The sequence below is a fragment of the Hippoglossus stenolepis genome, chromosome 19, assembly GCF_022539355.2.
Source record: "Hippoglossus stenolepis isolate QCI-W04-F060 chromosome 19, HSTE1.2, whole genome shotgun sequence".
Lineage (NCBI taxonomy): Eukaryota > Metazoa > Chordata > Actinopteri > Pleuronectiformes > Pleuronectidae > Hippoglossus > Hippoglossus stenolepis.
The window spans coordinates 10,493,970-10,506,656 of NC_061501.1; the positions used below are offsets into that span (position 1 = coordinate 10,493,970).

Consider the following 12,687-nt stretch of genomic DNA (forward strand, 5'->3'; position numbering starts at 1 on the left):
GGACGGTCTTCGATATTACAGGGGAGGTGAATTACGAGTGATGTCCCGGCCGATACGAGCTAAATACAAAAAAATCACTTGTATGAAATTCGGGGGGGAGGGTGCGGATGATATGAGGCATGTCGCCGCGATATTTCAGGGTGATTTCAAAATGCAAAAAAGAACACTTTCACACAAGGAGAAGAGACAGCCTTATCATCAGCTGATTTGGCAGAGGCAGGAATAGCATCTCGCCCGTGCTCTCGCTGGTAATTGAACTCTGCTGTGAGCCTAAATGGGCGACGCTTGGCTAAGACAGAGAACATTTGCGTCGCAGAGAGTAAACAGCCTGAAAGGCACGTCACATTTCTTTCAACAATCATTTGTAGCAGAGACTATAAATTACACGGTACCTGCATCCGTTCTTACTTGTATTATGTATATTTTTTTGTAAATAAATATATCTTTTTAGGGATGAGAAAATGCCCAATTTCTTTAATTAAAAAGGGAGGATAGAAAGGAGAGGACAACAGAAACAAGATTACAGATCTCTGAAGGATGATGTTTTCTGTGGATATATATAATTTCTCTTTTTTACCGACCAAAAATTACAATAACTGTCTCCTTTTTATTCTGTAACATCGTGTTTTTTGAGTGGAAGTTGATTAAAATTACTTTTACGGAAGCTTTGCCCGTCACTTTGACATCCAGCCAGTTCGGCTTTGTGCAAACTGTTGATGGACATATCACAAGCAAAACTTTAACACGACAAAGATCTTCCTGTCCAAGTTTCATGACTTGGCATTTAATTGCTGCGAGCAGACCACATTCGTCGGCTTCAGCCATTTCTCTCTGTCAGCATACAACGTTATTACTGCCGGAGCTAATTCATGCCCACTCTGAGTGGATGGACCTGGTTTAACAAAGGTTAAGTGAATTAATAAATATTCCATCAGAGGTATAGGCACTGGCAGCCGCCTGCAAATACATCAACGAAAGGATTAGTGGCTACACGGCTGCTGCCGGAATAATGTTTATCATCTTAGATCAGTTGCTGCATTTAAAGTAATAATCTGGCATTTGTGGAGATGCATTTTTTGAAGAAGATTGACATCTCATTTTTGTGTTTAATTTGATGTTAGAGCGAGGAGACAGTGAGACATAAAGAGTGTGTAAAAAAAAAAAGGACAAGTTGTACTTTTTATGAAAATGTGCCAGACTACTTCCTGGCGAGGAGCAGCAACTCCCTGTTCACTACTAGACACACAACTTGTTAATTAGTGAGCTTTAGAGGTGCTGGCTGGTGGAAATGTGTTCTATCGTTTCTGCTCCATATTTTCTTTACAAACATGAGTAGCAATTTTATCACTTTAATTTGGCAAGAAGGCAGAAAGGGCATTTCTCAAAATATTGACTATTAGCAGATAAGAGAGGAACTAACACGTTACAGGTTGAGATGGATTAAATGAAAGTATGGCTTCAACTACGCTGTCCCTTTTTCGAAAGCTCCTTGAAAAGCGTCTGAAAAATACGTAATTTCATCCCTGACCAACAAAAGCTCCAATGGATGGATCCTTCTCGGGGCAACCTTACCCAGGATTCATTGCGCTTCAGTGTCGATCTGTTTTTCAAAGATATAAAGACGGCGGCAGTTGACGAAACCAAAATGTCCAATGCTTGCACATTTAAATGAGGTATCAACTCAACTGAACAGCTACACATGTTAACAAACCACGGGGCATTCAAACTTTCCCATCGTGTGCAACTGCAGCTCTGTTGCTAGGCGACAGCGATAAGGACGGGACAGGCTGTTGACGCAAATCACGCAAACCGTCTAATTTCGGCCCGGGCGACGAAGCACCTGAAGGAGGGGGGGCTCTGAATTGGAACACAGCTGAAGCCGAGAGCGACACGCTGAAGCTAGAATGTGCCTGTTTATGCACATGTGCGTCCACGATTGTCTGTGTCCATATGTCTGTGTGGTTGCAGTAAATTTCCGCTCTGCTGACAGACGCCACCGGGTGCTCGGTGGCTTCGGTGCCAAATATTCCTCTGAACATGAAGCCAAAATGAAAGGGTATGGAGGCACACAGCCCTCTCTGCTGTGACCGGCTTGAAGATGATGTGCGAAACACTGAAAAGAAGCTGAGCCGTGCTGAAACCGAGAGGCTCACCACCCCCTTGCACTGCTCCCCAATTTGGTGCACATTAAAATAAAATGAGCTGTTTGGCTCGTGAACAAGTAGGTGAACGATCATTCACTCTTGATCATTCTCTGGGGTCAAGTGGCTCAGTCCCAATGTACTTTTTCTTCGATACAGAGGATATGTTTCTTTGAGGAGCTGTTGCTTGTAGGTTGTGGGAGCAGATGAGAGTATTACATCTATATGTCAAGTGAGCACGGATTTTTTTTTTATACCAACTTCAAGGTCTGAAAGTACGGATAAAAGAAGGAGCGAGAGCGGCAAAAAGAAAGTGAACTACAATAAAGTGAGTGAAGATTAGGGAGCGGCACGCGGTGACACTCACGGGGCATTTGGTGATGCTCTGCTCCCATTGGCTCATCCGGACGCTTTCCTCCAGGGTGGTGCATTTCTTCAGCAACAGATCCCAGCCACAGTACGGGTCCCTGGCCCCCACACATGCTCTGGAGGGAGAGAGAGAGAGAGAGAGAGAAAGAGAGTAGTCATTTGCTTTTAATGGACTTAAGGGAATATTAACCTGTCATGCATGAATAGAGACAGGGGGAAAGACATGAAATCTGCCATCAGACTGAGGAAGGAGATATGAAAGGTAAAAAGACGAAGTGGGACGAGTGGGACAAAGGGCGAGATAAGGCGGGAGAGGAGAAAAGACGTCAGGGTAGAAAGAAGAGAAGCAACTCAAGTGAGAGGGAAGAAAAGAGAAAAAAAACCCCAGAAAGGCATGAGAAGAGAAATGTTAATTTTGTTTACTTTTGAATGTGGAGCACTGGGATGTTCTACAATGCCTGCATTGCATCAGCATTGTAAAATTATGTCTAAACACAATGTGCCGACTGATTTTTCAGGTAATCTTCTGCCGACGACCAGGATTACAATTGTTCATTTGCATACACACACACACACACACACACACACGTTCATTTCTGACTCAAATACCCTATCAGCCCTAAAAATAGCGGCGATAGCAATATCTGTCTTTGTCGTATCTGCTTCAGGTGCTTTATTGAGTGCAATAAAAAAGCCTGATGTTACTTATTTTTTTTTCATGCAAATGTGAATCTGCAGCGACAGCCCACTGACATATCTCTGAGCCACAGGCGTCAATGCAGCCTGACATGCCCCCTGTGAAATGTAACCAAAATTGTCTGCGGGTTTCGTCTGCAGACACAGACACAAACACACTCGTGAAAAGGCGTAAGATCACATGCATTCATCCGTACGTAAACGTGGAAAAGGCGAACCCTCGTGCACGTCTGCACACAGAGGGTGGCTGACGTAGCGTCTGGGTGGCGAGCAGGAAGCGGAGCCTTATGGTGTGCGTCTGCGCGGGGAAAGGATATCAGGGGTGGCGACGGTGGTGTTAAATGACAGGGAGAAGAAACAAGCTATTACCTGTCTTTCAGAGGGCCTAAAGGGCCTCGCAGAATGAACACCGCCCATCAGTGAGCTGCACAGACAGCCTTCTAATATTTCAAACAAGTACACCTCAAAGAAATGTCAGTGATGAACCCAGTAACTCTCTTTGTAGCTGCCGGTCCCTTCGCGTGGTTTTATATCTTTTTATCTGTTGTTGCTGTTGTTTTTTTTTTGCTCTCTCTCAAAAAGAAGAAGAAGAAGAAGAAGAAGAGAATGTCACAGAGGTGATGAAGTGCCGTGATGGCTGCAGTGAATAACATAGAGTCAAGGCAGTAATATGAAGCCTTAACTCTTCCGTGCATTCCAATAACAGCTCAATGTGTGCGGAATAAGGAATGGAAGGTGTGAGCCCGTCCCTGCGTGTGATGATGGATGGGATCCCAATTTTGTGGTGAGTCTTCACACCTCGGCCTGTGTCTTGGGTTTTCTTTGCCAATATTTATGCCTTGACGGAGCGTCTTCCACACAGACGGAAACTCAATATATCTGATAAAAACGCACACGGCTGCAGCAGAACTGTGCGCGGGACGGAAAAATGCACATTTTTTTAGACAACTAGGGGAAGACAGTGAGACGGACGGACAGGGGACAGCTGTGGGCACCTCCAGTGGCTCAGACAAAAGCTGATTTACAGGGTTTTAAATCTCAGCAAAGGCCCCTGACCAACAACACAGGCCTGGCCCTCCCAGATAAAGAGCGTCTTATGAGAGAGGGAGCTTTAAAACTTGGTTGTGTGCACATTTGCTTTTGGCAATTTCCATTGAGATTAATGGTGTCTGCGTGTGAATGCACTCACTCCCTGCTCTTGTGGTAGCTGCATCTCTTCAGCGGGATCTTGATGACCTGGTCCCTCACGCCCACGTAAAGCTCGCTGCGGCTGTGGAGGATCAGCAGGCTTCGGATCGGCTGCCTCTTCCTGGGCGGGAACAGCTCGATCTCCTCCAACAAGCAGCTCCCCGTGGACTGATTGAGAGGGGACAGCACTTTCCTGATAGTGCCATAATCTGGAAGAGAAGAAAGGATTTGGTCACAAAAGAAGAAGGAGGGTGTTTATCTGCACGAGTAAAGGTGATGCGGCGAAGGAGAGGGAGGGTTTTTAAGAGGAGAAAAACCACAACACCAAAAAAACATCTAGGATAAGCAAAACTGAACAAAAGCTGGCGCGAACTCAGCGTGAACCACCGAACAAACACTTCATAACTAAGTCAAAAAGACTGTCGGGGGCCGGCGTGCCAAGCTGGGTTACGCCATCAACATACAGCGCTGTCGATGCAACCAGGGAGGTGCATTCGGCAACTGAATACGTGATTTCTGGCCCCACTTTTCTTTAAGGAGATATTCCAAAGAAAGCAACCATTTAGTATTTCTGAAAGAGAAGAGTGTGTGTAAATCAACGTCATTATGAATATGTCCTGACCTTTATTTTATATAAGGTGGGCCCCCTGTGAGATAAAGTTAGTGGCAGATCTTCTTTTGGGAGAGCTAAAACAAACATCATCTATTATACATGAAATCCCCTGCGTGCAGAGACAAGTAATTAGGTGCACGGCGATGCCAAAGGAAGAAGGGTGAATTTGCTAATAGGTGCGAGGATGTGAAAGTTAAGCATTGCCCCAAGCGGTGCTGGGCAGTAACATATGACTCACATGTTGTGTGTCTGTAGCGGTTTGCTAATGTTATTCACTGCAAAGAAGCATCAAGGTAGCTGCCCTGCAGCAGCCTGCAGCTTCACTGTGAGGACAGCACATCCAGAGAGCTGTGTGCTAACCGTTGATGTGCAGTAAACACAGCCAAGTCATCTGATGCTTGTTAAACCATATAGTGAGTCATTTCTTTTACAATGACACATTAATATGATATTACGTTACACAGACAAAATGGTGAATAATAAATGTAATATAATCTCTGATCCTTTTTCATAACTACATGGAGCCATGGGGCCCACATTCTCAATGATGTATGATATGGGCTGAAATACAATGTGACGTAAAACCTTTCTGCCAATAATAATAAACTGGTTTATTTACATTGCTCTTAGAAATTAATATCAATATTTTTCTGCTGACTTGCTGCCACTAATCCCACCACACTATTCCACTTAGGTCAAGATGGCACTGCAGTACTTTATTATTGTTATTATTATTGCACCACTGATTTGAGGTACTATGTATTTATATTGCATTGTAAAAAGGACTTGAATAAGTACTATTCTTTTGATTCACTATTTTTCTGTTTTTATATCTTACTAATACTTGTCAGTAAAGCACCCACTATTCTAATCATTCTTTTTTTTTATATGTGTTAAAATAAAATGTGACATGTAAATGTGGGAACTTCCGTTAATTCAAGGCACCTTTGTCTTACTTGTTCTGTGAAGTAATTACTAAAGTAACAACCTTTTTCAGTGAAAAATATTAAATAGTGTTAACATGATATTTTTAGCAGATGAAAATCTACCTGATGCAACTCAGGTGCAATTCTTGCTCCCTGATGAGGTCATGTAATAAAGTTTTATTCACGTTTACACAGCAAACGGCAATGAATAACCGTGATACATTACGAGTGACCAATACAAACAGTGGAAGACAAAAACAGCAAACTCTCTAACAGTGTGTTTCTCCTTTGTCAGACATGACTTGACGGGCAAAACCACAGGCAAAGGGGATATGACGCAATTAATAGGCAACCAAAAGGAAACGTCTCATTACTTTGAATCAAATTGGGGATTTCTCTGCGTTTGAGCATTGTTGGAAACATTTTGGATAATGAAGGTACACAACAAACAATATATATATAACAAAGGTCTCATCGTTTTTTAGACATTTAAATGAAGAATTGTTACATATTATATCTTGAACTGAATTCTGTTCATGCTGACTGAAGGAGTAAAAAGTTGCTGCAGGGTTGAATTTACTAACGAGTGCCGAATAACAATTTAGATGAAATCCTGACTTCTTTGGCCCCTAACTTAGATCTATCGGGTTCTCTGCAGCGGCCCCAATCAGCAGAGTGCGTTTGAGCATTAATAATGGCATATGATTAGGCACAGTGTGTACGCTACCCAATGGCCTTGGCAGCGTTTCAGATGTTTTCATTAGTGTCTGGTTTGTGTCTGGGGAACTTGCAGTGTGGGCAGCTCCCGGTCTGACGCTACATTGATCACGGCACCATGCAAACAATGAGAGGGGAGTTTTTGAGGGAGATGCCAAGCACGGAGGCACTGAACTGGAACAGGTTGTGTGTCTGTGTGTGTGTGTGTGTGTGTGTGTGTGTGTGTGTGTGTGTGTGTGTGTGTGTGTGTGTGTGTGTGTGTGAGTGTGTGTGAGTGTGTGTGTCTCGACTGCCAGCGATATATCCTAAAATAACACTACTACAGGAAGATCATGTTGACATTTCCCACTGGGCCTATGGTACATTATCACAGCGAAATGGGTCACTGTGTTCGAATTCTGTCCTGTACATCCGTCTGTAATCCATACACTGTGTTATATCATAACACAGAACAGACACTGGAGTGAATCTGCCATTGTGTTGATACAGTTTTCAGCTCTTTGCCAAGTCTAACATCACACACTGTCTCACCAGGATGATTAAACAGTGTGCTGATAAGCAGGCTGTCTCATGCAGTTCATACAGTGTGAGGGTTAAATTGGAGCCGTGTGTGTTTGTATTATTAATTACCCGCCTGTTTTCATTTTACACGTCTCATGCTTACTTTGCTCTCTTTGTGCAGGAGTGCAAAGGAGTTACATGGTTTCTATGTGTGTGTGTTCTGTCAGTGCATATGGAGAACACATGGTGGTAAAAAGTGATTAAACTTGTGTCAGCAGACCGAGCTTTGATGTGTCCTCAGAACCGAAGATCTATTGGCCCTTTATTCTTGTTGCAGGCCTGTTTTTTCTCCTGCAAAAATGAACTTCAAGGGCCTAAAGCAACTGATATTTTAAGTATTTATCTAAAAAGATCAATGTTCATTAATGTAGAAGCAACAATTATTGCATATATTATGTGTATCTTGGTAATAATTCCAGAAATCTCTGTCTGCCTGCCTGTCTGTGTGTAAAACACGTGCCCCGAGAACCGTTATCAGCTCCACACTTGGAATGTGTATTATTAAGGTCACAGGAAAGTGCTGTGTCAAATTTGGTGCGATCTGAAGATGTGATACGCACTATTAATAAACTTTGAAGGAAAAGGTGACAAGCCGTCTGTAGCTCTGGGAACAAACAGAAGTGACACTGTCGATCACTGATTCTCCAGTTCGGGCTTCTGCTTCAGGGAACTCTGAATACACAGGGGAACAGCTCTTAGGGCAGCAGCGGTGGTGCAGCTTTAGGGTTCTGTGGACTGAGAGCAGCAGTCGGTCTTTACTTGCCGCAGGTCATTTTTCAAAAAAGAAATCTGCAACCAGTGTTACCACAGGCCAAACAGAAAAGGTTTAGAACAGGCTCTAGAAAGCAGCCTTATGTTTCTAACCACTAAACTGATGGTGCACATGCATGCATGCAAGCCCTATCTAAACCGTACAGACAAACATAAAAGACAAAACAAAACCACATGTGAAATAACCAAAACTCCTAAATTTGATAGTAAAGTGTGTGTTTATGTAGGAAGCCACTGCTCATATCAAAAAGCCCAGTGAGAACATGTGCTTACAGGGGCTTTAAGAAACTATAAAAATCCTAGGAGAATGTAATAAATAAAGCATGTCAAAACAAAGACACTACACACGGATGAAAACAAACCAATTTTGCAAAACGTTTAGCCAAGCAAGGAAAGAAATCTACACAAACAGGACACATGCGGAGACACACACACACACACGATGCTACCAGTACCTACCAGTCGCCAGGTATATGATGTGAAACAGCATGTCTTTCCCCTGCACCACATCCACCGCCACGTGAGAGAAGCGCACATTGTCCTCCATGAAATAGGGCACGGGAACCACGGGTTGGACCACCTCGTGCATCAGCAAGAACTTCTGGGCGTCCTGCAGGTTTCTTTCGGTCAGGTTCACGTAGGTGCCCGAGTCGATGGTGCCGCACTGTGGGGGGGTGAAGTGGGACAGGAAAAGCTTTGAGTGAGGACATTGCTGAAAGCCGATGATGATGCAAGCTACGTTAATAAGCCTGCGAAGTCACGGCCAGAAATCCAGAAATTCGACAGGAAACGTGAGGGATTGAATGATTAAATGACCGAGGCTTTAAAGCCAATTGCTTCCTCATTGCAATGGTTTGCTGTCCTCACAACCTTAAGGCCTTGTAGTCAATACACTGGGGCTGATGGAAGCAGAGTAAATGAATGTTTAACTGAGCAAGGAGTTATCTCTTTTATTAGATTCCTCCTCATATGCATATATATTGCTGGTGAGGTTTATTGGTGTCCCAATAATAATGTGTTTTTCAGAAATATGCGTTTTAAGAATGGTGTCCTCTTTACAGCTTCATAACTGATACTCGAATTTTATAAATAAAAATGTTGCAATATCATTCACACAACAGAGTCCCAGAGGGTTGGTACAATTTTTTTTCGGGCCTCAAGTATCAAAATGACTCACACCTGAGATTTCAGGAGCCTAGAAAACATTGCAGTTCCAAACACAGAGGTATCTCACATTAATAAGCACAAGTAGATTTGATCATCACGCGTTTGGTTTGGTTATTGTTGACTCCACATTCACTCTCTATGTCCCAGTGGAGTTATGCTGCAGCAGCAGAGTCAGTATCACGGCAATCGGGTATAATGTGAAATATCTGGGATGTAAGATATTTCCCACGGTTCATTTTCTGAGAAAGAGTTCAATGAAAGGGAACTGCTTGTATTGGATAGGAAATAGTATATTACGCAATACACTGTGATCAGAGGCACTTCTAAACGTCACTGTCCAATAATAATATCCAAAGTTTTCATGTTGATAGTTCATTTTCACATGGTGTGACTGTGACAATATTCTTCCTTGGGGTGTAAATGAAGTGTTTTCTCCACCAAACGGAGCAGGACAAGGTGACGCTCGCAGCCGAGCTGAGGCAGAGCTGGAGCAGTAAAGCTAACCATGCATGTCCTCTCCGGTAAAAGAGGTCCCAGGATGGGGTCAGGATTGCGGATTGAGATCCCGTCCACAAAGAATGGGCCCTCTCCTAGAAAAACAAATTCAAGCTGCGCTCCACCATTACACGAACCCAAACGACTGCGCTGTTCGTTTGAACACAGAAACTCAGATGGGCTGCGCGAAGTCGCTCCAGGCTAATCACACACAGCCTCGTCGAACAAGAACGAAAACGGGGCCTTGGGTGGCGATTAGTTCCCGCTGACCAGCTACAGTAGCAGCAGCACTGAGACTTCACACAGATCAATCCTTGGCCTTCTCGTGGAATGACAGATGAGAAACACGGAGGGCTTCCCCCTGAATGGGAAACGGATCAGTGACCTCGCTACATCAGAAGATGGGAAATTAAAGCCCTGAAGGACAAGGGGAATGCGACACTGTTTGTGTGTATGTGTTTGTGTGCTGCGAATTTGCCTCCTGCTTAATGGCGAAAATGTATTCCACTCGTCTGTCGTCGGCCACATAATGACATATGTCTTAGGTTTCCTTTCGTGGTTTGTCCTTGCATTGCGCGCATGTGTGTGTATTAAATCCTAAAGTGTCCGCGTGATCGTATTCCTGCCACAGTGAGACAAAGCATAGGCGCTGACCATTGAGGGTCTGCGACACCTGTGAGTGCACAGGGAGATGGATGCTGATGGTTTCCCGCGGTGGAGTCAAGGTGAGGGACATCATTTGGCTGACGGCCCGTACAACACCCAGCTGTCCCGCTCTGCTCTGCCAGAATGATGAGGGCCGCGGAGATGTATGGCGGTTGTACGACATGCATTTGCAGAATGGGCTTTTGTTTAAAATGCGTCCTGAGATATTGAAAGTTCCCTCATCCCGAACATGATTCCAATATTTTGTTGGCTCTCAATCGAAACAAATCATTCATCAGATGTAAAGCAAAGCGAACTGACGTCTCACACAACTTTTCTATCAGCATCTGGCTCAGAGTTTAACTTTACATATTTTCCTATATATGGAGCTTAGCAATGAAGGCGTTTTTTTTTTTACAGTAAATAATTACAGATGGACAGAAAACCTATACAACCCAGAGACGTTATTAGCTCCTAATGCACAACAAACATGACTCATTGCCCGAATAAACCAAGCGGGATCAATGTGTGCGGTTCAAATAAATAGGGGGATTTTCTTTGCGGACAGACGGGGAATTAAGCTCTCAATCAATGACCAGTGTGTGTTGTGATGAGTTCACAGTCATAATTATCCCTATTTGGCAGCAGTCTATAACCCTGTCTTATGTGTGTGTGTGTATTTGTCTATAAGATGTGTGAGTGGTCAGTGGCTTTCTCCAGGTATATATCCGTGTAGGTGAGTGTGTGTAGGTGTGTGCGCGCGGACGGATGAAAACAGACAGGCCATAAATCCTGAGCTCGTAAATCTAATCCCCCAACATTGACAAATGCTTGATTAAGATGTCACTGAAACCTAGATAAAGTGCGCATCAGTCTAGCGCTGAGGAGAAGCTATTGTACCGGGGCTTAAATGGAGAGATGGGGATAGAGAGGAAGAACTGATCCTTGTTTATCCTTGAGGAACACAGCCTTATGAAAGCCTGTGGTACATGGAAACCCTTCTATTATGTACCTGAAGTGTGCTGAACTGGATAAATCTGTGGTCAGCGTTGACCAGATAGTGAAAATTGGTTTTCTTGAAGCCAAGCAAATTTTTATCGCTAGCGGCTGACATGCAGAGATATGTGCATGCATGAAGGCAGTGAGACGCTTCATATGTCACAGATTTGTGGGTGTGTGCATGTGCATTTTAATTTTTTTTTGCAAATTGTCACAGCTAGCACTTTTCCTGCAGGAGCATGTCATTATAGATAACGTGTGTGTGTGCGTGTAACTTCTCGAGAGCAGGCGTTACGAGGCGCCTTGCCTCTGCCCGGTTTGACGGAAACATGATGGAAGGGCCGTGATGGGAAACACGTGTGGAAGTGAGACGTGTGTCATCCGCTGGCAGCCGGGCGTCAGAGGGAATTCAATCCTTCATGGAGAGCCGCGTGGATTAGCTCCCTCAATATCTGCTAAGCCTGTTACAACTGAGAGCCACTTCTGCCGCTAATAAAACATTCCCCCCCGTGTCATCGGGATCGAACGGCGCCTCATATCGGGATGAAGTGCCCGTGCTTGGGGATTTGCCCCCCCCCATCTCCCCTTGTTTCAGCACAGAGTATAAACATTAAGTGGCATTTGTGCAAAACAACAACAGTTTATTAGGAAGGACTACAGTGAAAAAGAAGAAGGCATCTTAAAGGAGCGACTGCGCGATTGTTAAAGTCACTGCATTTAATAACGAGCGGTCGTGATGTGTGTTCATGAGCAGAGAGAGAGAGGGCTGATTCAGAGAGAGCGAGAGAGGGAATTAGTGAGAGCGACGCCCTCATTGGGACTCAGAGGCAGAGGCATCAGGATGAACACATACATTCCATCCGCATACATTTCCTGAGGCGTGCACCCAGCTGTGCATATTGTCTGGCTGATTGGACAGCGTGTTGGGTATAAATTTCCTCACCATTAGCTGTGGATTTAAATTCACACAGGGAGTTTACAAACCATTTGAATAAACATGGTCTGAGCCGTTCAAGCAACATGGCTTTAGAGATGGAGATGTCCTGTTGTTTTATTGGTTGTTATCTGCACCAAATTGCACACATGCCTGATTGTTTTCATCAACGATCCATAAATAAATTTCTGAGAAATAGACTAGAATGTTAAAAAAACATCCAATCTCGCCATGTAAATAAAGCGAAAAAACATAAATGGATCTGCACCAAAATGTAATGGACTTTTCCCTGATGAATTCTGCATCGTTCCAAGTGTCATGGTAATGGGTAATCTTTTTTTTTTTTTTGCGTAATCTTTCTCAAAAACAAACAAACCAAGAAACAGAAGGACAGTGGCGAAAACAAAACCTCCTTTACTATGATTCCAAAAGAATCATAGGACCTGGCACTTATCCTCTAGCGCC

At 43.9% G+C, this 12,687-nt stretch overlaps 1 protein-coding gene across 4 annotated transcripts in view; it reads right to left on the reverse strand.

The window, feature by feature from the left end:
* The window catches only part of sema5a (sema domain, seven thrombospondin repeats (type 1 and type 1-like), transmembrane domain (TM) and short cytoplasmic domain, (semaphorin) 5A), a 127,566-nt gene that overhangs the window by 45,463 nt on the left and 69,416 nt on the right, over nt 1–12,687 (reverse strand). For all 4 annotated transcript variants that reach the window (XR_004694183.2, XM_035142654.2, XM_035142652.2 and 1 more), the window contains 3 exons: nt 8,442–8,646; nt 4,396–4,603; nt 2,509–2,626 (listed from right to left, as the gene is read on the reverse strand). Coding sequence is in view for 3 of the 4 variants with exons in the window: in XM_035142654.2 (XP_034998545.1) it covers nt 2,509–2,626; nt 4,396–4,603; nt 8,442–8,646 (531 nt within the window). In the remaining variant the exon portion in view is untranslated. The remainder of the gene's footprint in view (nt 1–2,508; nt 2,627–4,395; nt 4,604–8,441; nt 8,647–12,687) is intronic.